We start from the raw sequence: 26,019 nt of genomic DNA, 5'->3' as shown, positions 1-26,019 counted from the left end.
GAGACTCCGTCTCAAAAAACAAAAAGAAAAACAAACAAACAAAAAACTGGTGCTTTAATCAAAGTGACAATCCTTGCCCCGGGAGGCAGAGGTTGCAGTGAGCCGAGATTGCACCACTGCACTCCAGCCTGGGCAACAGAGCGAGACTCCGTCTCAAAAAACAAAAAGAAAAACAAACAAACAAAAAACTGGTGCTTTAATCAAAGTGACAATCCTTGCACCATTAAATAAGGAATATTTCTGAGTCAATTCAATATTCGTAAGTTTATAATTTTCCATATGATGTGCTACCTATTGAGTACTTAAGTACAATTCATTCATAATTTCTTCCCCTTTTGGTGTGAATTTAGGTGAGAGAACCTTCTGCTTCTTGAGTTCTGGATGCAGCAGAATCACATACATTTGCCTTTTTTCTTATCTGCACTATTTAAAAATATATTACATTTCTAAGAAAACAGCTGTTGTCTTTAAGTCAAATTGCATATGCAGCACTGTGGCCATTAGAATGGAGACAAATTACCTCATTAGTAGAACACACCTCTCCTCAAGAGAACTAATCCTGGGGCTTCTATTTTTGGACATATTCTGAGAAAATCTAAGACTATTGGATAGTCTTCTTTGTTTCATTGCTACTGTGATTTACATCACTTAAAAAAGCCAATTTGATGTTGCGTCTACATGTTTGAGTATGTGATTCTCTGGTCTTTGTTTAGCAGATAATTTATCTTTCATCCAGAAGCTTTAAGCAATAATACTTTTTTGTGAAAGAAAGTTTATTGAATGTGTATATTAGCCATGGGTTAAAACAAGAGAAGGCTTGATATAACTAAGAACCTTGGCCTTGGAAGTGTTATCTTGTCAGTCCAGCACTTTTGCTTCATCGCATTTTTCGTTGTTGATTTCCGTCCTCTTTCTTTATAGGCTGGGAAGTGATGATACCCATTTTGAGGTCAGCATGGCTAACAATGGATGTGAAGTGCATCGTTTTGATCCTAGTGTCAAGTCAGCTCACATTCTGGAGAGTCAGCACCTTTGGTATCACCGCTTGTCCATTGACTGGCGGGATCCCCATCCAGCTGTTGCTGCCCAAAAACCACATAGCAACACCAGAAAACTGGGAAGCATTTTGAATGAATTTGGGCATCACAAGGTGAGGTTTTCATTTGATTTTTTACTTGAATAAAGTGAACAAACCCATCAGCTTTTTAAAATGCAAACCAAGAATAGCAACATTGACATTGGATTGTTGAAGGTCCAATTTTAATCTTACTAATCACCCAACATTATTTATAGAGTCAACTCTAGACATAAAGTGTTGGCAAGGATAGACATATTTAAATTGATGTGAAGATTTTAGTTGCTGTTGAGTAATGTTAATGGTCTTGTCCAAGACTAGGCAAGAAGACTAAAGAACTTACTTCTGGCATAGGCTGAAGAATACCATTTTCATTTGGCAACTGACTTACACTTTTCAGAGAGAGCAAACTACTTATGTTGACCTCAAATACAAAAAAAGAAAAAAGAAATTGGGGTTATGCTTACTAAGATATTGCTTGTGTATCATGTTTCTCACTGTTGTGACGTGTTTCTCACTATTTTGAATCGCTAGGCTCTACACAGAAAATATATATAGCTTTGATTAAAATTTACTTTATAAAGTTGAATGGACATTATGTATGTTACAAATTATATAAGTATATCAAAGGATGTCAAATCTCTGCAAACATTTTATTATGAATAGACAGCAAAAAAGAAACTCAGTTTTTGAACTGTTCTTTGAAAGCAATTTTTAGTGTAGTATACCCGAGCTAATTGTATTCTGTAGGCAGATACTAGAGAATTTCTCCTGAGTGCAGTTGGCTTGTGTTTGATCTTCAGTCTTTCTTGGGTTTGGCTATTTTGGTCTGTATTCCCAGCCGGAGATGCCATGTAGTTTAGAACAGGTCAGAATGGGTGTTTCTATTTGAGAAACAGTGTGCCTGAGACTCAATTTTAAACTTGAGTTGGCTTCTTGATCTTCAGTAAGAGGTTTTTCCAGGCCGGGTGCAGTGGCTCACGCCTGTAATCCCAGCACTTTGGGAGGCCGAAGCAGGCAGATCACAAGGTCAGGTGATCGAGACTATCCTGGCTAACACGGTGAAACCCTGTCTCTACTAAAAAATACAAAAAATTAGCTGGACGTGGTGGCGGGCACCTGCAGTCCCAGCTACTCAGGAGGCTGAGGCAGGAGAATGGTGTGAACCCAGGAAGCGGAGCTTTCAGTAAGCCGAGGTCACGCCACTGCACTCCAGCCTGGGCAACAGTTCGAGACTCCGTCTCAAAAAAAAAAAAAAAAAAAAAAAAAAAGAGGCTTTTCCCCTGCATTGTTGTTCCTCCTCCTCCTCTTCCCCATCTTCCTCCCTTTTCTCTGCCTCCTTTCTTCGTCTTCCTCTTCCTTCTCCCTCCTCCCCCTCTTCTTCTTCCTCCTCCTCCTCTTTTGTTCTTTAAACATCCTTTAATTAGATAGCCCATGCTTCTTCAAGAACAACTTCAAAGAATTTGCTGTTCTTTTAACACACAATTAACTACTGATTTGTATTTTACTTTGCCACCAAGGGTAACTGGTGGCATTTAATAGGAGCCTTAGTGAGACACAGGTAGGATTTTTGGGTAAAACCTCAGAAGAGAACTCCTTTTTACATGCTGTTAATGTTTTTCATATGTGTGGGAAGAAGCAGGAGCATTTTTCAGAACCTTATTTAGGGTTTTGTTTTTTTCTTTTTTGCTGCTTGTTACCTTTGTAGATCTGTTTTTTACAGCTGAAAATTACAGGCCTAATTCTCTAATATGTCAACTTTAGATTATTCAAAGAGCTAACTACTTATTTTTTTGTGTTCAGTTAGGAGTCTTGCTGTTCCTCCTTTATGCTCTTTACATCTTAGCCCTCTCCAGCACCACTCTTCAAAGAAAAGACTGAGTAGGAGAAAAAGAGAAACTCAATGCCGTTTTGCTTATTTTTTTCCCAATATTTTAGCAAAAGATTTGGTAAAGATGAGGATAAAATAAGACTTTGAAAAAGTGATCTGTGGATATAATTGATCTAACCACATTTCCTATGGGAAATGTATTTTTAGATAACAAGGTACGTACCTGAATTGTGTTTGTTTAGCTCCATGGGAGCTGCGGTGGACCAACCTTTCTGCTAAGGATAAAGCATGAGGCCTTTTGCAATGCTGCTCCTGAGATAGCAGAAATATTTACAGTGATGCCTAAAAAGGAGAAATGTTTATGTTTCTGAGGCTACTTATTTTTTAAAAAAATATTTACAATGAAAGTGATCTGGCACAGAATTACCAGGAATGCATTTCCTCCTTTTTTTTTTTTAAAAAAAATTCCTTGTTGAAGAATTTAAAAGATACTGATATGCTTCCGTAGAGATTTTCTTTTTGGGTCAGTGCTTTAAAACAAAAACAACAAAACTAAACCCATCAGCAAGTGATTGCTTTCCTTAGGAAAATGCTTCTAGGAGCTATACGGAGCCAGATAAATGGAAACCTTGTTTGTGTGGTGTAGCAAGCTCGGTCTGTTTTCATTTTTCTGCATGTACAGATAATAGTAGATAGGATGTGGCTGTGGTAGGGGAAGCAAATAGAAAAAAACACACTAACAAATGTCAGCGTTTCTGCCTTCACACCTTCACTCATTTATTCTGAAAGTGAGTGTTGATACCAAAGCGTTTTTAGCTGTTTTATTTCAGAACTTTAAAATATTTCATATAGTTTTGTAATAATTTCCCTATTCTGCTGTTAGTTTTCCTATTCTGTATATCTACACCTGAATTCCAGCCACTCAAGTAAAAATATGGGCAAAAATGGAAGCAGTATTCTGAGATAGTCACAGAAAGATGCATATGGCTTTTGTACTGCTTTTAAAACTCTTCGGTAATTTTAACTTCAAACTCTAAATCAAAAGCCTGTTCTAAAGCATCAGGCTAGAGCAGCTGCATCAGCAAAAGCATGTGGACCAGAAGCCCAGTCTGTCAGGGAATAATATCACTTGGATCCAGCATTATGTGAGATGATTAACTGTCTACTCTTTGCAGAAGTGGTTATTGTTAACTAAGCATACAGTTTTTTCAGAATGCAACTAGAAATATTGAATCTGAAATTTCTGCTCATTTTAATCATAATGTATGGTTTTTTTCTAAAGTCTTTGTTACATTCAGAGTATCCTCAATGAGCCGAGCTAGGTCATGAGGAATTATAACTATTAGTTTTGGTCTTAACCATGCTGCTGATAACTCTGAGTAACAGAGCTGCCTGAGGGTTTCCCTGTGTAAGCTCATTAATCTTGGTTTGAAGCATGGTCCTCTTACTGGCTTTTGACGTTGGGCGAGTCATTTAACCTCTCTGGCACTCAGTTTGATTGTCAGTTAAATGAGGACAAAGATATGTCCAAAACTGTGGGGTTTTTCTGAGAAGTAGGTCTGAGAACACAGTGTGAAAGTCTCCAGCAGAATGCCTGGTGTGAATTAGTCACTCAGTTGTTTTCAGTAAACTCAAAGGGTTTTTATTAACAATTTTAGTAAATTTTATAGAAAACCTTTTTTTTTTCCCTCTCTTTCTTTCTTTCCAGGGTAAATATATCAGAGATTTCTCTGGAAATTGCTAACCACATAGTTCCAGTCAAGAGTTTTTAATGAGAGCTTTGTGTGAAACTGAAAGGCAATTGGTCCTTCAGAGGTGGTTGTAGAGAACTATTGTTTGGTGCCTCCAGGCGCTGAACAGGTTTGTGGGTAATTGTATAGATAGTAAATACTGTGCTGTATAGAAATTAAATAATGTGCTGTATAGAAATTAAATAAACTGCTGAGAATTAATTCAGATACATGCCACGCAGAACAGATGTAGGCCTTGGGGCTGGGGCCCTCTGGTCAGACACCCTGGGATAGCTGGCCTCCCTGCCTGTCAGCTCAGGGAACTGTGTCTTCCTTCATCTGCCCTTGTCGCCACCCAGGCTGTGGCTCAGTGTCCACCTGAACCCTCACAGGACTACCAGTTTCTGCCTCCCTTGGCTGGGAGCTCACCATTGATTCCAGAACATCAGTTTTGTTGTGTGGTCACTATGATTACATTTGAGAGAATATGGGCTTTGAAATTACACAACTGGGGTAACATAGCAAGAGTCCATCTCTACAAAAGATTTAAAAAATTAGCTGGGCATAAGATTTAAAAAGTTAGCTGGGCATGGTGGCATGTGCCTGTAGTCCCAGCTACTCAGGAGGCTGATGTGGGAGGATTGGTTGAGTCCAGGAGATGGAGGCTACAGTGAGCCATGATTGCTCTACTGTACTCCAGCCTGGGTGACAGAGCCAGACCCCTCTCTCAAAAAAAAAAAAAAAAAGAAAGAAAAGAAAAAGCAATTAAAGACTCGCTTTTTGTTTTTCTTTTTACTTATCAAACTGGTAAATATAAACAAGATATTGATACTGCCCTGTATTGTAATGCTTGTTGGCAATAATACACTTTGCTGCTGGAAACGGAAAACAATATACTCTTTCAGGAAAGAAATTTGACCATATGTATATAGTGTGTCAGTTTTCATTTCTAGAAATATTTTTTGCCTTAAATTCTGTTTTATCTGATGTTAGTTCTGCCATACTTGCTCTCCTTTGATAAGTATTTATGTGAAATAACATTCTAGATTCTTTTATTTTCATTATTTTCGTATAGTTTTAGTTTATGCATGGCTTATAAGAGCAATGAATTCAATATATGTCTGGATTGTGTTTTTAAACCCAACCTGAGAATGTCTTTAAATAGTTGTGTTTAATGCTTTTATATTTATGTTTATTGGGATTACTGGCATATTGGGACTAACTTCTACTCTTTTAAATTTGGCCTTTGGTTTTCTGCACTTCCCCCTCCCCCCAACTTCTTGCTAAAGCTTTTATTTCTATTCATGGTTACCTTTAGATTTAAAAAGTATATAATTAACTATAAAATTTTAATACATATAAAATTATTTAGTATTTCTATATTCCTTCTAAACATGATAAGGATCATCAAAAGTTAACTACCCATTGAACCTGGGTGCCCACATTACTATTATCTGGAGTTTTATATATTTTTATTTTTAAAAAATTTCAAATGCCAATGTTGCTAGAATAGAATGAACCCTCACATATTTTCCACTGGGATTCACCATTTTTTATTATTTTGCCACATTTGCTTTCTCTGTCTCACTGTCTCTCGCCATACACTTATCTCCGCAACATAAAAAATAAAAAACTCAATAGAAAGCAGTGGATGAGTATTTCCATAATAAATATATCTGTATATGTGAGTTTAATCCATTTGTATGTATTGTTTTTGCTGATATATTTGGATTAATTGCTTCTTACTTTGGTATATCTCAGTCCAAGAGCTGACATCATAATTAATGTGGAAACAGTGGAAATATCCTTATTAAATTCAGGGAAAAATAAGGATTTTTATCATTACCATTAAAAAAAAGATTAGAGCTCTTTAAAAAAAAATTCACATTTTGAGATAGATTCACATGCACCTGTAAGAAATGATACAGAGATTCCAGATAACTAACATTTCTAGCACTACAAGGATCATGTTTCCCTTTCATAGCCACACCTACCTTCTTCCCCTTACCTCCTTCCCTAACCCCTGGTAACCACTAATCTGTTTTCTATTTCTATAATTTTGTCATTTTTAAGAATGTTTATAAATGGAATCATACAGTGTGTAATCACCGTTGTTATTTAATACAGTTCTTAAGATAATAGCTAATGCAATAAGAAAAGAAAAAAAATTAGGAGGATAAATTAAGAAAGAGGTAAAAATTTTATTATTTGCAGATATTGTTATTATTGAAGGACATATTATTTGAAGATAATATGATGGTATACTGGAAAACTCAAGATAATCTAATGAAAAATTATCAAACAATAAGAAAATTTAATGAGTTGTCTGAGTACAGTATACAAAAAATTTTTAACTACATTTTTGTGAATAAAAACTAGTTAGAATACAAAAAGGAAGTAAAGTTTATTTACAAAAGCAACAAAAGTAAAGCTAAAAATAAACTTAATGAGACATGTGCAAGGTCTACAAGAAGAAAACTTAGCAACTCAAGGACTTAAAGGAAAACTTGAACGAATTCGAAGGCATAGTACCTGCTTTGATGTAAATACTCAACATCATAATGATTAACTCTTTCCTATGTTAATCTACTTATTTAACATGTTCCCAATAAAATTGCCAATAGGATTTTTTTTTCAGAACTAAAGAAGCCAATTCTAGAGTTCATATTGAATTAACAAGCAGAAATAACCAATCAAATTCTGATAAAGGAGTAATAAAGGAGGTTAACTAACCCTATGAGATAATAAAGCTTCTTATACAACTATAATAATAAAAATGGTACTATTGCATGAACAGATAAACAGATTAATGGAAGATTTTAAAAATCCAGAAATAAATCCACATACCTCCAGAGCTGATATATGATAAAGGTATTATCTCAAATCATAGAGAAAAGGTGGATGTTTCAGTAAAATTATGGGTACTTATTTAAAAAATGTTTTTTAAGCTTTATTTGATGGCTTTTGCCAAAAAATTTAAACCAATAAAGTTTTTTTAAAGACCATAAAAATATTAGAAAGAAAACTATGGAGACTTAAAAAAAAAGTCCTGGAGTTAGGAAGTCACAAAAGAAAAGAATAATTAATTTGATTACGTACAAAATTTCCACATGGTAAAACTACCAAAAACAAAATTAAAAGACAAATAACAAACTGAGAAAATACTGACAATTCATTTTATAAGCAGAGAGTTAATTTCACCAGTATAGAAGGGCTTCACCAGTATAGAAAGACCCACAACTTGATAGAAAATTGGATGAAGAAATAGTTGATGAAAAACAGTTCACAGAAAAGGAGATACAGATGGCTTATATGGAAAAATATTAAAACTTGGACATATGAAGAGAAAGACAAATAAAACTATAGTTGGATATAATGTTTTCATCAGATTATCAAAGATAAAAAGTCACAGAAATATAAATTGCTACAGCGTTTCTGCAGGGCAGTTTGGCAATATCTATCACACTGCAAATGCAAATCCAGCAATTCTACTTCTGTGAGTTTGCCCCCCAGTCATATCCCATATGTATGAACCGATATATGAATAAAGTTATTGTTTTTTGCAGCATTGTTTGTAATAGCAAAGAGTAGAAAACAATCTGCATAGCCACCACTGTGGAAGTAGTTAAATGGAGAATTGTATATCTTTTCATGGACAACGTATGAAGCCACTAAAAAAAAGACAAAGCAAATTTTAATCTATTGATGTGGAACAATTTCTGAGATACATTTTTAAGAAAGGGAATTTACAATGCAAAGCAATTGCTAAACAGTTTTGAAAACAAAGAACAAAGTTAGAGAGTTTATACTACTTGATTTCAAGACAATGTAAGGAATAGCAATCAAGATAGTCTGGTACTGACGTAAAGATAGACATATAGATCAATGGAACACCAAGAGAATTTGGAGATGGAAACACATATATACATTATCCTTAGCAAACTAACACAGGAACAGAAAACCAAATACTGCATGTTGTCACTTTTAAGTGGGAGCTAAATGCTGAGAACACATGGTCACATAGAGGGGAACAACAGACAGTGGGGCCTATCAGAGGGTGGAGGGTGTGAGGAAGGAGAAGATGAGAAAAATAACTAATGAGTTCTAGGCTTAATACCTGGGTGATGAAATAATCTGTACAACAAACCCTCATGGTACAGGTTTATCTATATAACAAACCTGCACATGTACTCCTAAAAGGGAAATAAAAGTTTTAAAAAAATCTGCAGTGAAGAAAAAAAAGAGAAACACATATATAATTAATTGATTTTTATGAAGGCATCAACATAATTAAATGGGGAAAATTATAGTCTTTTCAACAAATGGTGCTGGAACAACTGGTTATCTGTAAGGGAAAAAAGTAAAACCTGACCTGAATCTCACATCATCATGAAAATTATTTTGAAGTGGAACATAGACCTAACCATAAAAGCTAAAATTATAACACTTCTAGAAGAAAACATGGGAGAACATCTTTACAACCTTGACATAGGCAAAAATTTTTTAGACAGTATATTTCTTAGCATAAACCATAAAATAATTTTAAAAAGACAAATTGGACTTTATCAAGATCAAAACTTCCTGCTCATCAAAAGACATTGTGAAGAACATAAAAACTGGGAGAAAATATTCATCACAAATATATCAGAAAAGGACTTGTATCCGGAATATATAAAGAACTCTTACAACCAAAAATAAGGAGACAAACAATTCAATTAACAAACTAAAGTTTAAACTGGCACCCCACCAAACAAGATATACAGATGGCAAAAACACCCATGAAAAGATGTTCAATATGATTAGTTATTAGGGTAATGAAAATTAAAGCCACAGTGAGATACCACTTCATAACTACCAAAATGGCTAAAATTTAAAAGATTGATGTTACTAAGTGATGATGAGGATATAGAGTAACTGGAAATCTCAAACATTTGTAGTGGGAATGCAACCTCTTAGGAAAAGAGGTTGGCAGTTTCTTAATTTCTTAATATATTTACCAATTGATCCAGTAAACCCATTCCTAGATATTTACCCAAGATAACTGAAAACATATGTCTGCACAAAGGATTGTAACTGAAAGTGTGTAGGAGCTATATTCATGATAACCTCAACTGGAAACAACTCAAATGTCTGTAACATGTGAATGGGTAGAGAAGTTACGGTATTAATGTATCTCTTAAATGTACCATATACCTACCACACATCCATATAGAATGAAATACCACTGAGCAATAAAAAAGAACAAGCTTTGTGACACATACAACACAAATGAGTCTCACAGATTTTATGCTGAATGAAGGAAGCCAGATTCAAAAAACCACCTGTTATGTGATTCTCTATATAAAGTTCTAGAATAGACAAAAGTATTCTATGATGATAGAAAACAGATCAGTGGTTGCCTAGGGCAGGTGGTGAGGGAGCAGAGTTGGAGATTTACTGAAAAGATCACAAGGGAACTTTTTGGGGTGATGGGAACATTCTATATTTTGAGTATGTTGGTGGTTACATGGGTATATACATTTCAAAAGTTGTTGATTAGCTGGGCATGGTGATTCACACCTGTAATCACAGCACTTTGGGAGGCTGAGCAGGGTGGATCTCTTGAGGCCAGGAGTTTGAGACCAGCCTGGACAACATGGCAAAGCCCCATCTCTACAAAAAATACAAAAATTAGCCAGGTATGGTGACACACACCTGTAGTCCCAGCTACTCAGGAGGCTGAGACAGGAGGATCAATTGAGCCACTGCACTCTAGCCTGGACAACAGAGCAAGACCCTGTCTGAAAAAAAAGTAATTGACCAATATACTTAAACCGTATGAATTTCATTGTATATAAATTATATTTCAATAAAAGCAAATTGCAGAAGAGTGTGTGTAGATTTCCACCATTCTACTACTCACATAATTGTTTTTGAAAGTATATGCAAGAAACTAGTGATGCTGGGAGACTCCAGGGAGAAGAACTGAATGACTGAGGAAGAAACTCTGTACTCTTTATATCTTCTGATTTTGTACCTTGTGAATATTCAAACAGTTAAAATATTTTCCATGTTTTCCTATCCATTTTTTTTTTTAATTATCTACTTTTGGAGTTCCTTTTAGATGTATTTTGGAGCCTCTGAGTCTATCCTTCTTGTCTCTTCATTACTTTTTCATTCACTCTGTCCTATGTTAGGGTAAATTCCTCACTACTAGCTTCCAATTATTTAATTTTCTTTTTAACTATATCCAGGCTGGAGTTTATACCATTTATTGGTATTTTTACCAAAAAAAAAAGACTATATTTTTCACTTCCAAGGTTTCTAATTGGTATTTTTCCTATCCATCTGTTCTTTTCTAGTTTTGCATGCTTTTATTTAAAAGTGTGTTGTCGCTGCTTGCATGTTTGTGAAAGTTGATATTCTTCTGGACTGAGCTGAGCATCCTAAACATTCTTATTTTAAACTTTTGTCAGATTTTTCAACAAAATTAATCTTGGAATGAAGTAGCATTCTAATGATTGCGTTGGTTGTTTCTCTTATCCTTTGACTTCAGTGTGTATTTTGGAATTTTGGCTTGCTGGCGTATTTTCAGTAGAAGGTTTTTGGTTTGGTTTTGCTTTTCTCTTTCTTTTTGGCTTGCCCTTCTCTGCCTAGTGAGTTTGCAGTAACCTTCAGGACCTGGTTCTTCTAGGCATTTGGCTCTTACTCTTCCCAGTGGTATGTGGACTATTCAGACACTGAACCATCAGAGGTCCAGCTCATTTGGTATTTGCTAGGGTTTATCACTCTCCTCCCATCTTCTTAGGCCAGCAGCTAGTTTTATACCATAGCTCCAAGCCAGTGGTTGTTAGTGTGTTTCAGTCTCCTTTCTGCCGCCAAGGAGTTCCACTCCTGCCCCCGGCTTTAAACAATGAATGGGCTCTGGCCGCTCTTTCAGGGGAGCACCTTGAGTTCCCATTTCCTGTAAGAGATGCACACCCAGCACCACTGCCGCCTGCTCTAAGATGGAAGCCCGCCATTTCCGGCCTGCCATTCTGCTCACCGCCCTGTGTTCATTCATGGAGGTGCTCGTCTTGGTTTTGAGTCCTGCTGTGTCCTTTTTGTTTCTTTTCCTCTCTTTCTCCCTCTCAAATAGTTCTCCCTAATTTTGCTTTGTGTTTGGCATGGGGGAAAGGGGTGCATCTCACCTTCATATTTTTCTTTAAATCAACTTGAAATGGAGTCAGCTTTCTTACTTAGAATTATCTGCACAAATAATGTCCATAGACTTGTGAGTCAACTGTCCTAGGTTTGTTTGTTAATACATTTTTAAAATACCTAACAAATGAAAGATTTTGAAATGTTGCCTCCAAATCATATCCTACACCATTATTTCTCAAATTTGATGTATGCATGAACCACCTTGGGAATGTAATTAACATGCAAGTAGTGATTCTGGAGGTCTGGGGTAAGACCTGAGGTTCTGTATTTCTAGTAAGATCCAAAATGATGCTGATGGTGCTGGCTGGGAAAGTGTACTTTGAGTAACAATGTGTGTACCACACTTGGAGAAACAGGACCAGAGGAGAAACACATTGCCCGTGACTATGGCTTCATAGTCATGGGCAGTGCTGAGACTTGAATGCAGTCCCCGCAGAGCACAAGCACTGGGCTACTCTGTGTCCTGTTGATGTCTTCTACCCTCAGCCTGAGACCCTGGTGTAAAGGACAGACACTGTCATAGTTTCATTGTTTTTATTCCCATGCAGCCTATCGTATCCGATTTCTGTACTAGCTGTTGTACCGCAACACATTTTTTTCTCAAGACGGAAGCTCTTTTATAAAAGTGTTCCCTGCCGGTCTGCCACACCAGGTCAAGGTCCAGGCATGCCTGAGTCTTAGATAATGATTCCGCCTCGAGTCGGAGCCTTGCTTCTGAGTTCTATGTTCCTGAATGAGCTGTGTGCCTCACAGGCAGAGACTCCTTATTGTACGGATCCCCATTCCAAGTACCTAGCAAGCGTTCTGGAACTATACAGAATACATGTTGGCCTTTTTCTCCAGCACCTCCCTAAATAAAACGTACAAGGCATGAACATTTGAATACCTTATCTGTGGGCACAATCTGCCCTGGAGTTAACAAGCAGCAGCCCTGAGCGTCCAGAGACCTTAGCTCCTGATGTTTCAGAATGCTTGGGCAGGAAACCTTACGGAAAACCAGATATGCTGTGGTAAAGGTGGAAGTCCAGGTGATTCTTTCAGGTCTCAGGGCAATTTCTCTCTAAATTTGTTTAAATTCCTTTTTCAAAGAGAGGTGTCTATCTTTCTGTGTATTTGAAGGCAATTTCGTCGTGCAGAATTGTGATTTAATCAGGAAGGTGCTGTGTTTCTGTGAAATAAGCCAGTGGCAATTTAGCAATAATGAGTCATTCATGGTGTTGAATTGCAATTTGAAATGCAGAGACATCTTTCGGTCTCTGTCACTCTGCAGTGGACCCTAAGGACAAGCCATCTTGGGAAAGTGAGTCAAGAACTTCCGAACTCAACATTTAGGAACTTTTTTTTCCTTTTTTTTTTTTTTGCCAAAATTCATCCATAAAGGTGAGATTTAAGATGTAGCTAAATGTCTTGGCTCTTTTGAATATTTTTCAAACCATTCAGTATTTAACTAACATGGAGCTGCAATAGAGTAGAAAGCCCATCTGATGAGAGAACTAGCTACATCTGGCTTTAGCTGTTGTGTTAGAGTTCTCCAGAGGGACAGAAGCAATGGAATAGGTACATATATATAAAGGGAAGCTTAGTAAGTATTAACTCACATGATCACAAGGTCCCACAATAGGCCGTCTGTAGGCTAAGGAGAAAGGAGAGCCCAGTCTGAGTTCCAAAACTGAAGAACTTGGAGTCTGATGTTCAAGGTTAGGAAGCATCCGGCTAGGCCAGTCTCTCCTTTTCACGTTTTCCCTCCTGCTTACATTCTAGCTGCGCTGGCAGCTGACTGTACCCGCTCAGATTAAGGGTGGGTCTGCCTTTCCCAGCCCACTGACTCAAATGTTAATCTCCTTTAGCAACACCCTCACAGTCACACCCAGCATCAATTCAATCAAGTTGACACTCAGTATTAACCATCACAGCTGTGGTTGGTATTTTCTTTGAGGTGTTCTACCTTCCATTTTCCCTGGGCAGAAGCCATGACTGGCAAGGTTGTATGTACACGGTGCTCTGGAATCTGGAGACCAACCACTCCCAGCTGTACAACTGTGTGGGGCTTAGACTCTCGTATTAAAATGGGGAACACTGGACAACAAACCAAAACAATGTCAATAACACACCACAAGCAAAGAATTCAACCACAAAGGGAGCTTGGTTAAAATGTCACCCAGGCAGGGTCAACCCCAGAGATTGTGACTTAGTAGTTCTGGGATGGAGCCCAGCATTTTTAACCAACCCCACCCACCTCTAACCCAGGTGATGTGAAGATCATCCCTTTGAGGAACCTCTGTGTGTAGAAAGGACTTAAGTGGCTCAGCCTTCCCTTTGCAAATCCCCCACCCTCTTTTGTTCATAAAGCCCTTGAAACAAGAAGGGGGTCAGGAGCCTGACTGTCAGCTTCTGCAGCATCCCCTTTGTCTCCCCACCAAGTCTCTGAGTTTCCCATTCCTCAGTTTCCCCTATCGTAAGGTACATGATCTGAACCCTTGCCACTGGAGAATGTTGTGGAAAAAAATGAGCATGTGTTAGTGAGAGAAAGGAGCAAGGAATTTTCATCAGACCAGATTTGTGATTTCATGGTGAATGATGACTGATTATGGCTTCTTCGAGATTTTTCAAGGGACCTAGTATTACCACAAAAGAGGAAGATTTCACACATGGAAGAAATCAGTCCCCAGGGCGCTGGCATTCTTCTTTGTTGCTATGTACAAGGAGTGGGCATACTTGTCTGAGAATCTTGCCATTTTCGAGAAGTTTGGGGGAATGAGAACCAAGTGCTTCTTGAGGGAGCAGAGGGCTGTTAGCCCATGTGGTTACCTGGGTTTCCCTTTGTGTGACTTCCTTTCCTAAAGGAGATGATGGGTCTGTAGAGGAATGTTATGTTCAGTGAGCACAGCTCAGATTTGCAAGGTCATGCCGCGCTGCAATTCCTTTATGAGTGTTAAAAAACAGTTAATGCCTTTTGACAGGAAGAGGATGAGAACCTGCTATCATATTAGTGAATTCTCTGAGGGAATGTGTGTTCCTGAGCAAATCCTTCCAGGTCACACACATGCTGGCCATTTCTGCCTGGGGAGCTCAGCAGTGCCAGTTTTCATACATGCCCAAGCATAACAGACACACCCATGAAACAGGCTCCAGGTGCTTGGGAAAAGATGGTGATAGTTTCATTCAGAGGTAAAACCTGATTTATTTTCCAGCCAGTGAAAATATCAGGAAAGGAAGGTTTCGTTTCCCCCTTTTTAGTTAAAAACATAAGGACCTTTTAAAAAACACAGCTTTCCTAGCATGGAGTGGCATTCAACAGTTTTGCAATTAAAATGATAATGAAACATTTCTTATAAGAACTTCTCTTTAAAATCAGCATGATGGGTTCACAGCACACTATTAGAAGGAATTATGTAAAGCAGCCTCTCTGTTCCCAGTTTTATTTTAAGATTTAATTTATTCCAGATTCTGCAGGAAAAAACCACCCATGTGACAAGCCTGCTAACAGATGTCAATTTAGTTTTATAGCACACGCCTGCACTTCAGAGTCAGAAAATGGAGATTATTCTTTTTGCCTGCTGTTTATTACATGGCGCAGCTTCATAACATTATGCCCCAGAGGCCAGCTGATTAATAACCTGTGGGCCAGCAACTTATCCTTGCTTCTATCTGTCTTCTGCAGTGTCAAGTGTAAGCTTTCTTTCACATTACCCTTTTGGATTAAGAGAGGTGCTGGAAAGAGCAAAGGTGACAGAAAATGGATTTTTTTTTTTTGTTTTAATGTCATCTAGCTCAGAAGACAGATTATACTGTAGTATAGGTAGCAGAAGAGAAATAAGATTAAAAAATAAAAATCATTAACTAGACAATACCAGATTTATACTAAAATTTTTTTGTGGTGTTGGTGGGTAAAACAGTAAAACAAAGTTAACTCTACATGATAATTATTATGTTAAATTCAACCATAATAAGAAACCTTCACTTCTTCATATTCACAGGGATCATTTCCTTATGTTCCCATGATCTAGTAATTATCAGCTTATATGTATATTGCATTTCTGTTCACATCCCCATCCATCTTTCTCTCCATCTGTCTGTTCATCCATTCATCCATCCAATAAATATTTATTAAGCATCTACTGTGCACAAGGTCCTGTGCTTAAATAATAAATATGGAAGGATAAAGAAGTCTCTTTTTAATTTTTAAAAATGTTTAATTGAGGTAAAAATACACTTACCACAAAATTTGTCAACGTAACCATTTTTAAGTGTACAGTTCAGTAAAGTACATTCACATTGTTGTGCATTCAATCTCCAGAACTTTTTCATCCTGCAAAACAGAAATCCTGTGCCCATTAAACAATAACTTCCCTTGCTCCACTCCTACCTGGTAACCTCTAATCTTCTTCCTGTCTCTATGAATTTGCCTAATCTAGGTACCTCTTATAAGTGGAATCACATATTATTTTGCCATTTTGTGTGTAGCTTATTTCATTTAGCATAATGTTTTCAAGGTTCATCTGGGTTGTAGCATGTGCCAGAACTCCCTTCCATTTAAAGGCTAAATAATGTTCCATTGTATTAGGTTAGTGCAAAAGTAATTGTGCTTTTTGCCATATGTATAGACCGCATTTTGCTTATCCATTCATTTGTCAATAAACGCTGGAGTTGCTTGACCTCTTGACTATTATGAGTAGTGCTACTGTGACCGAGGGTGTACACATGTCTCTTCAAGGCCATGCTTTCAGTTCTTTTGGGTATATTTCCAGAAGTGGAATTGTGGATCAGATGGTGATTCTATTTTTAAGTTTTTGAGGAACCACCGTAACTGTTTTCCATAGCAGGTACATAATTTTACACTCCCATAAACAAGTCTTTTAAGATGTAGCTTAAAAGAAGTATGATGAGTGCTATAAAGTAAGAGTACAGTGTGCTATGGGAATGTTTAATAGAGAATGCTGGTCTAAGCTGTCATTGGTTCCCATATTTCTGATGCCTCGTCCACAGTGGAGGCTTGGTAAGTGTTGAGTGGGTGGGTGAATGAGCCATCCAGACCCTTGGTCATTAGACCTCTCTCCCGTGTTTCCTTCCTGCTATTCAGTTGCCCTCCTTTCTACGGAATGGATCTGGGGAGCAGTGAGAGGATTTGTTAGCTGCTTCTTGGTTGCCTCTGTTGTTCTCTGGCAAGATTATGGAAAAAAATTTTCTAGTAATTTTTTTCTCATTCTGTATATGATGTAATATATTCAGAGATGTTGAGATAGTTTTGCCAGATACATCCCTGCCTTTTCTTTGGGGAGGAAAAAGGGAACCTGCCCGTGGATGTAAGATGAAAGTGTAGTGCATGTAAGATAAAAGTGTAGTGGATATAAAAGTGTAGTGATGTTAGGAAGTGGTGGGGTATTCACAGAGAAAAATGTTCTTTCTATTCTTAGAGCATTGCTTCTGTTTTCTAAAGAATTTTGTTCTATAAAGACAGCAAAAAGGTCTCTTGCTCAGTTCCTCATTTGGTTTAAATCAGTAGCATTTTATGTTATATAGCTAGTTTAAATGGAAATTTCATTCTTGAGATTTTTCAAGAGAATTCCAGATATTTAAAATATATAGACATTATATTTGAAGACTTAAACTTCTTGTTCCTGATGTTATAAAAAGAATCTGTTTATCAGATCCCCAAACTAATGAAAGACATAATTATTATTCTGTCCAATTTTTCATGCTAGCAATTCAGGCAAAGAAAGAGGCTGGCCACAAAAAAATATCACAGCTCTTTCTTTAGAAATTTGTATTGGTTTTGAGGTTTGCCATGGTGTTATTATTCTGATCAGCTAGAAGGATCAGTTGTTGGTCTGAAATGAGTCCTGAGGGTTTCTTATAATTGCTCTGGTCTTGGTATTGGCACAGGAGAGCAATGTTAATGACATTTTCAAGATGCTGGCTTTGGGTCAGGTAGAAGGCATTGGGCCATGGTGCCCCGTGGGAGTTGCTGGCTCCCAACCCAAGACCTGAATATCAACTTCACAACCTGTTTGTTGTGTGAATAGCAAGGTGAGTTAAGTTCTCTGAGCCACAGTCCATTTTTTCCATGAAATGGGGGTGTTGATATCTTTCATGCAGGACTGTTGAGGGGATTAAAGACAAAAAGGACTATAAAGAAACTAGCACAGTGATTGGCCAGTTACTCCCCAGATGGGCACTATTTATTAAGTAGTTATTGGGTTGGATTTATTTGAATTGTTTAAGGCCAATATTCAATTACTGGCGATGGAGTATTATGGTATGGATGATTTGGTATATTTTATTGCCCTTCACTTTCTTAGTGATGGGGGAACTTCTATTAGGTTAACCATTTACTGCAGAAAATGTTAAAGAGCGCCAATTTTCTGGACTGGATTCTGAAAGTATTTAGAACAGCAGCAGTGTGACTCTGATATCCAGGCATGCCTTTAGTGCTCTTGGAACTCATCTTTCTCCACTGACAGCCATGGATGTAACTGGTGTGTGTTTCTAATAGTCCACCTGCTTCATGGCATTGGTAGGCGTCTTGTAATTTAGTGATCTTTCCCCTGTGCATCTCCTGGGTGTAAGTATTTAAAGTCATACAGGCTTATTGAGGATATTATTGTGAAATAATATAGGTGGTGAGTATTCACATCTTTGAAAATATTTTATGTAGTGACCGTTCAATACTTTTCACTACATTTGACTTATGTCATTGTATTTCCCTTAAGGTTGAACTCCCTCTTTCTGATACCTTCTGTTATGTGATTTTGACTCCTTTTGGCGACATATCAAGTATAGTGCTAAGTGTTGGCTGAACTAAGTGCTCGGGAATATACTGGATAATTAAGTTCTCTGACTACATGAAAGTGGTGTTACTGCCCACCTCTGTCTTTGCTGTTGTTACCACCCCCCACTTTTTTTTTTTTTTGTAGACAGAGTCTCACTCCATCACTCAGGCTGGAGTGCAGTGGCGCGATCTAGGCTCACTGCAACCTCTGCCTCCCGGGTTCAAGCGATTCTCCTGCCTCAGCCTCCTTAGTAGCTGGGATTACAGGCATGAGCCACCACGCCCAGGTAATTTTTGTATTTTTAGTAGAGACGGAGTTTCACCATATTGGCTGGGCTGGTCTCAAACTCCTGACCTCATGATCCGCCCACCTCAACCTCCCAAAGTGCTGGGATTACAGGGGTGAGCCACTCAGTGTGTTAAATGTAATCACCCCATTTGATGTGTTAGGTCTCAATTCAATTTCCCAACCTCTTTATTTTTCACTACTTTGCTATGGCTATCCTATGCTCTAACCTAACTAGATGGTTTTACTTGCCTAAACTTTCTCATCCTATGTAGCTTTAATCATAAATCCTGTTATCTTTAATATTTTCTCTGTATCTGAACAAGTATAAAAAAGGCACCCATCTTTCCAGTCCTATCCCAAATGCTGTCTCTTCCACAAAACCTTTCTCTAAACCATTTATTTTAATATTTTAAATCACATAAGTGGCATATGTTCACTATAGAAAATTTATATAATAGAGAACTCCAAAGGAAAAAGGATGAAAATTAAAGTCACCTGTAATTCTGCTGCTGAGATAACTACTATTAATATAGATAATCTCAGGTCAGGCATGGTGGTGGCTCATGCCTGTAATCCCAGCAGTTAGAGAGGCTGAGGTGGGCAGTTCACTTGAGCTCAGGAGTTTGAGACCAGCCTGGGCAACATAGTGAAACTTTGTTTCAACAAAAAAATTGAAACATTAGTTGGGTGTGGTGGCACAGGCCTGTGGTCCTAACTACTTGGGAGGCAAGAGGATCACTTGAACCCAAGAGGCCGATGCTGTGGTAAGCCATAATAGCATCACTGCGTGCATTCTAGCCTGGGTGACAGAGCAAGACCCTGTCTCAAAAAAAGAAATCTCTCCTTCCACACTTTTGCCCCAGTGGTATATACATGTTAACAAAATTAAGGTGGGATGGTCACATATACTATTTTATAGTCTGAGTTTTTTAATCTTAAAATATCTTGAACATTTTTACGTAGTATTAAACATTTCATCTACATATATTGCAGCATTGTTGATAATAGCAAAATTCTGGAAACAACATATTTGCTCTTTAATAGGGAACTGAATACATGAAATATAATAAAACCCATACAATTGAATACTTGGTGACTACTGAAATACATGGTATATATCTATATTTTGCTGATATGCAAAAATATCCAAGATAATTTGTTAAGGGCCCAAAGCAAAGACCAAACAGTGGGTATACTATGACACCCACCATTTGAATAAAAATAAAGAAATGTTCATACAGTACGTGCTTGTTTATGTACTCTGAGGCACAGGTCTTTGGAAATGGTTTTGGGTAAAAGTGCTGATATAGTTTGGATATGTATGTCCACCCAAATTGCATGTCAAATTGTAATCCCAAATGTTGGAGGTAGGACCTGGTATAAGGTAATTGGCTCATGTGGGTAAGTTTCTTGTGTAATGTTTAGCACCATCACTCTTGGTACTATCCTCACAATAGTAAGTTCTCATGAGAGCTGGTCACTTAAAAATGTGTAGCACCTACTCCCTGGGTCTTGCTCCTGCTCTGGCCATGTGACGTGCCTGCTTCCCCTTTGCCTTCTGCCACGATAGTAAGTTTTCTGAGGCCTCACCAGAAGCCAAGCAGATGCCAGCATCATGCTCCCTGGATAGCCTGTGAAACTGGGAGCCAATTAAACCTCTTTTCTTTATAAACAGCCCAGTTTCAGGTATTTCTTTAGAGCAATATGAGAATGGACTAACACAAGTACTTTGGGTTTTGGGGTGAAGGGGTGTCTTTGGGTCAAGGCACTTCGGGTAAAGTTACTAGGGATTCTGGGGTGGGAGAAAGACACTTCACTGTCCTTTTGACGAGTTTGAACATTTTTCTTACCATATGCATTAATATTGTATAGTTTTTCTATAAAATCTTATGAAATACTTATCTACAATGTAATTTGTAATGCCTACTTATATTCTAATGAGTAAATGTATTGTAGATTATTTAACCACTTCCCAATTGTTGGATATACAGATTATCTCCAGTGTTTTACTACCATAAACTGTACAGTCTTAAGGCTTTTTATATGCTTTGCTAAATTACCCTTAAGAGAGTTTGTGCCATTTTACTCTGCTGGGATTCTTCCAATGGATGTAATGGCTTACTCATTTGAATTCCCATAAAGTTTTGTTTTTGTTTATTTTATGGAAGTTAGCTAGATCCTTGCATCATAATTACCTGGGTACTTAGGGTATCTCTTTGATACACTATTTATCTGTCTATATACTACATCATGTATCTATTTATACCATACACTGAAATTGTTGAGACAGCAATTTTGTCATATTCACCTTTTTCCACAGCAGCCCACAGCATAGTGCTTGCCCATGTGAAATGCACAGTAAATAAATACTGGATGCATTGAGATGAACTAGTTTTCATGCTGTTAGTGAGCATCTTTCTAAAATGATAGTAGTGAAACTTGTTCAGCTGGCTGAGTATGCTATGGTCATAACCCTTGTTAGAGACCACCATACTCTTTGTGGAGCATCATTGTTGCCCAGGCTGATTGCAAAGGCACAATTACAGCTCACTGCAGCCTTCACCTCCTGGGCTGAAGCGATCCTCCCACCTCAGCCTCCCAAGGAGCTGATACTACAGGTGCATGCCACCATGACCGGCTCATTTTTCTACTTTTTTTTTTTTTGAGATGGGGTCTTACTGTGTTCCCCAGGCTGGTCATGAACTCCTGGGCTCAAGTGATCTTCCCACTTTGGCCTCCCAAAGTGTTAGTATTACAGGCATGAGCCACCGTGAATAGCTGTTTTTATTTTTAAAGTAAGATTTCCTATATGAATCTGTTCTCTTATAGTGGAACTCCCTTATAATTGATCTGGAGAAAAAATTGTTTTAGCATATTTTTAAGCAGTGTCCAAGACAGTGCTTTGTGATAAGTAAGAGTTTTTCTCTTATGGGTGAAATTCTGGTTAACTGTTGTGAGTTTTCTCTTCAGCTAATGACTATTATTTCAGAGATGTTCTACTAAAGAATATGTCTTTGAGGACAAAAGTCTCTGGTCTCAGGCCTAATACAGCCAGGCTCTAAAATTTCACAGAAAAATTAAACTCACCAAATTTCCTATTATCACCACTATAGCCATCGTTTTCAGTCTCTTCCCCTAATCTAGATTTTAATGCAAGCTGTTTCAAAGAGGAAAGTGCAGGGGTAAAGTTTAGCCTCTTCTAGCTTTTGTGTAAAAAGTGATCATGTGTAGAGAAGCCTGAGGCATTAGCAAGGAACATAAACAGAAGGAATATTTCACCTGCAGGAGAGGTAGCGTTCAGAATGCCCTTTTCGCAATTCACACATGGAAACCAGAAATGAAATACTCAGCATGCCTGTGAAATAATTACCTTGGTCTGAAAGAATTACGAAGCATAGAAAGGATAGGAATTTGGCCAATAGTGTTGTTACAAGCAATGCTAAAAAACAAACACACTAATATCATCGGCGGCACTTTCAATATGCCTCCCCCTGACAATAACACAAACTTTACTCTCTCATGGTTGGGCTTATAACAGGCAAAATTTGAAGAAAATTTATCATGTGAAGAATGCCAAACACCCTTCTTTTTGCTTCTTACACATTCTGTTATCAAGGATATTTTTTCTTGAATGTTTTGGGGGCAAGTTGGAATAGTTTTGCATGGTTTAGTTCAGAATAGAATATTCCTATTTATATTTTTTGACATGCTAAGCTAAGTGTTTTTAATCTAAACAAATTCATTTATTTATAAGAAGACTCTACATTGAGGAATCAAAATGAAGAATAAGATATTATAGATTTTAAAAATCTTCTATACAAGTAGAATAAGGTTTATTGGGACAGCCAGACATATTAAAAGAACTTTAGATTTCTATAACATTTTCCTGACAAAGATTTCTTTACTATAACTTAAACAGCACTTTTTTGAGGACCTTTTCCATTTAGAGTGAATTTAACAATCATAGATTTAATATAGGGTAGCAATTTCCAAGAAATTATTGGACAGCAAAGGATAAGTGAGTCCTGTTCCCTAGGCAACCTCATGGAGGAGTATAACATCCTTCAAGCTCCTAAAATGAAGTTTAGAGTTGCTACTATTTTTGGTTTCAGCTTCCTCTGGAAATGGTTTTTATTCCTTGAAATTATTCTTGTATGTAATGAAGTCTGAGCTCTTTCCAATTATTTTCCCTGTAACGTTAGTCTTGTATGTAACAGCATCTCCATCCTTTGATCTCAGCATGTATGGCTATAAGAGGAATGGCCGCCCTGGAAATGAGATCAAATCGGGGATAGCAACGAATCTCATGAGAAGCGAGGGAAGAGCAGGGACATTTCCAGCCATTTGTCAGGCTTTTGTAATTTTGTGAAGAAAAGTACTCTGGGCTTTTCTGACCCACGCAATCTTTTGTGATTTTTTTTTAAAAGCGAATGTACTATAGGACACTCAGCTTTAGGTGGAAAACATTTTAAATAGAAAAAATGTTGGAATGGGTGCATTTCTGATTCTTTCAGCAGGCTTCTTGTGTGAGTGCCAAGTGCCATCTATTTGGGCATGGCAGCTTCTATGTGGTTCCCCCAGGATTGTCATTCTTTCTTATCTGCCATCTTTCTCTTGGCCCTTTTTCCCTTGTTCTCTTTGCCCTAATTCTGTTTGTATTAAAATGATTTTTTTGTTTGTTTTTTATTTTTGTTTTTGTTTTTTGTTTTTCCCGCACTAGGCCAACAGTGCATACTGAGTGATTGCAATTTTAGGAACACTCATTCCTTAAGGAAGGCGCACTGGGAAATCCCTGCAGAAGGGCCAGGTGTCGGCAACCTCTCAGAAATGGAAGGAGGTCTTGCTGCTGACCCCCACCTCTTCAACATGTTGGAAGTGGTGATATCTTGTGGCCTAGAAAGTCCAGGGGACTTCTGAAAGGCCTTCCAATGAAAATATCTCTTCAGTGTATTCTACCAGTTAGATTCATTTGAGCTATTGAGCTCATCTTTGAAAAAGATATTCCTCTCTGGGAGACTGAGTTTATTCTTGACAGAGTACAACTACTTAAGTCATGTAATGTTTTTTGTTTGTTTTTAAGACACAACCTCACTCTTTCACTTAGGCTGGAGTGCAGTGGCATGATCACAGCTCACTGCAACCTCAAACTCCTAGGCTGAAGGGATCTTCCTGCCTCAGCCTCCCGAGTAGCTGGGACTATAGACACATATCATCACACCTGGTTGATTATTTATTTATTTATTTTTAATTTTTTTTTGTAGAGATGAGGGTCTCACTATATTGTCCAGACTGGTCTCAAACTCCTGGCCTTATGCAATCCTTGGGGCTTGGCCTCTTAAAGTGCTGGGATTTATAGGCGTGAGCCACTACACCCAGCAAGTCATGTAATCTTACTGGTTTCTCACATAGTTGTTTGTGATGCTTGGCTAAAGGAATGGAAGCTGGCAAAGGTGGAATGGGAGAAATGCTGGCATATGGCTTGGTGTGTGCATTCTACAATAAGAGCTGTGGCCAGCCAGAGGGCATCTGACAATGAAGGCTGTGGGTGGGAAGGCACAGGAGGTGGGAGAGAAATGCAGAGGAAAGTAGGAAGGAGAAACACTTGGGAATCATTTGCCTTCTTTGCCATTTTGACTGAGGCTATAGACATGTCTCTCTGCAGCGTTCCATGGTAAGATTTCCTCATGCAGGTGAACCATACATTGTTAATTTATGCTTGTTATATATTAACTACTATCTAGTTCATACTCTATGCCATAGGTGAAGAAGAGAGACTGAATTTTTTTGTTGTTGTTTGCTTTTGCTGGATAATACTGAGAATTATTTAGGTATTCTGTAAACACTTTTTGAAGGCCTCCTGTCAGTCAGGAATTCAACCAAGGACAGGGAGTCCATGCTGAAGGTCCTTGCCCACAAAGACATCATGGTCTCTAAGAGGAGATAAACATTTGTACAAAAATTATATAATCTTACCATGGCACCACAAGGGAAGCAGAAGAGAGGTAGCTTATTTGGCTTGGGGAGTTAAGGAGGGGCATAGAGGAAGTGATATTTCAGATGGCTCTTGGAAGCTGAACAGGAATTTACCAAAGGTAGAAGAAGGAAGGGGAAATGGTAAATGCAAGGGCACAGAGGCAAGAGAAAGAATGAGACATTCTGAGAAAGGTAGAAAACTCAGCATGGCTGGCACAGACGGTAATTTGTGGAGGGAGGAAGGGCATGAGGCAAGACAGGGGGGTTGGGCTCAGGTTTTGAAGAGCTGGAGTGGCTGTAAAGGCATTCAGATTCATATGCAGTTGCAGGGAGCCAGCAGGGGCCTGAAGCAAGGGACTGAAATAACTAGGTTCAAAATTAGATACATAATTCTGGAAACATTGTGGAAGGTGGACAACTCCAAGCTAAGATCTCTTGAGAGAGTAGACATAGGTTATTAAAAATATCGGGCAAGCAGCCAGGCACGGTGGTTCACGTCTGTAATCCTAGCACTTCGGGAGGCTGAGGTCGGGGGATCACTTGAGCCCAGGATTTTGAGACCAGTCTGGGCAACATGGTAAAGCCCTGTCTCTACAAAAAATACAAAAGTTAGTTGGGCGTGGTGATGCACACCTGTAGTCTTAGCTTCTCAGGAGGCTGAGGTGGGAGGCTGAGGCGGGAGGAATGTTTGAGCCTGAGAGGTGGAGATTGCAGTGAAGCCAAGATCGCACCACTGCACTCTGGCCTGGATGACAGAGTAAGACTGTCTCAAAAAAAAAAAAAAAAAAAAGAAGAAGAAGAAGAAGAAAGAAAAGGAAAGAAAAAAGCTACCAAAATTTAAAATGTGAGTGGGCATGAGGGACCTTTACTTTTTGCTTTATACATTTCTGCCTTAGTTGTATTTTTACAATCAATTATTTTTAACTTAAAAACATTTTTTTTTTATGTCAATAGTTTTTGGGGAGTGGGTGATTTTTGGTTACATGGATAAGTTCTTCAGTGGTGATTTCTGAGATGTTGGTGCACCCATTGCCTGAGCAGTGTTCCCTGTACCCAGTATATAGTCTTTGATCCCTTATCCCCCTCCTATCCTTTCTCCTGAGTCCCCAAAGTTCATTGTATTATTCTTATGCCTTTGCATCCTCATAACTTAGTCCCACTTATAAGTGA

The 26,019-nt window shown here is 38.1% G+C and overlaps 1 protein-coding gene across 3 annotated transcripts in view; it reads left to right on the top strand.

Annotated features, from left to right (window-relative positions):
• Positions 1–26,019, top strand: part of METTL24 (methyltransferase like 24) — a 111,234-nt gene that overhangs the window by 59,906 nt on the left and 25,309 nt on the right. For all 3 annotated transcript variants that reach the window (XM_025383588.1, XM_025383590.1, XM_025383589.1), the window contains one exon: positions 922–1,150. In XM_025383588.1, coding sequence (XP_025239373.1) covers positions 922–1,150 — 229 coding nt within the window. The remainder of the gene's footprint in view (positions 1–921; positions 1,151–26,019) is intronic.

Source organism: Theropithecus gelada, chromosome 4 (assembly GCF_003255815.1).
Source record: "Theropithecus gelada isolate Dixy chromosome 4, Tgel_1.0, whole genome shotgun sequence".
Taxonomy (NCBI): Eukaryota; Metazoa; Chordata; class Mammalia; order Primates; family Cercopithecidae; genus Theropithecus; species Theropithecus gelada.
Note: the sequence above shows the minus strand (reverse complement) of the source record. Positions and strands in the feature narration are given on the sequence as shown.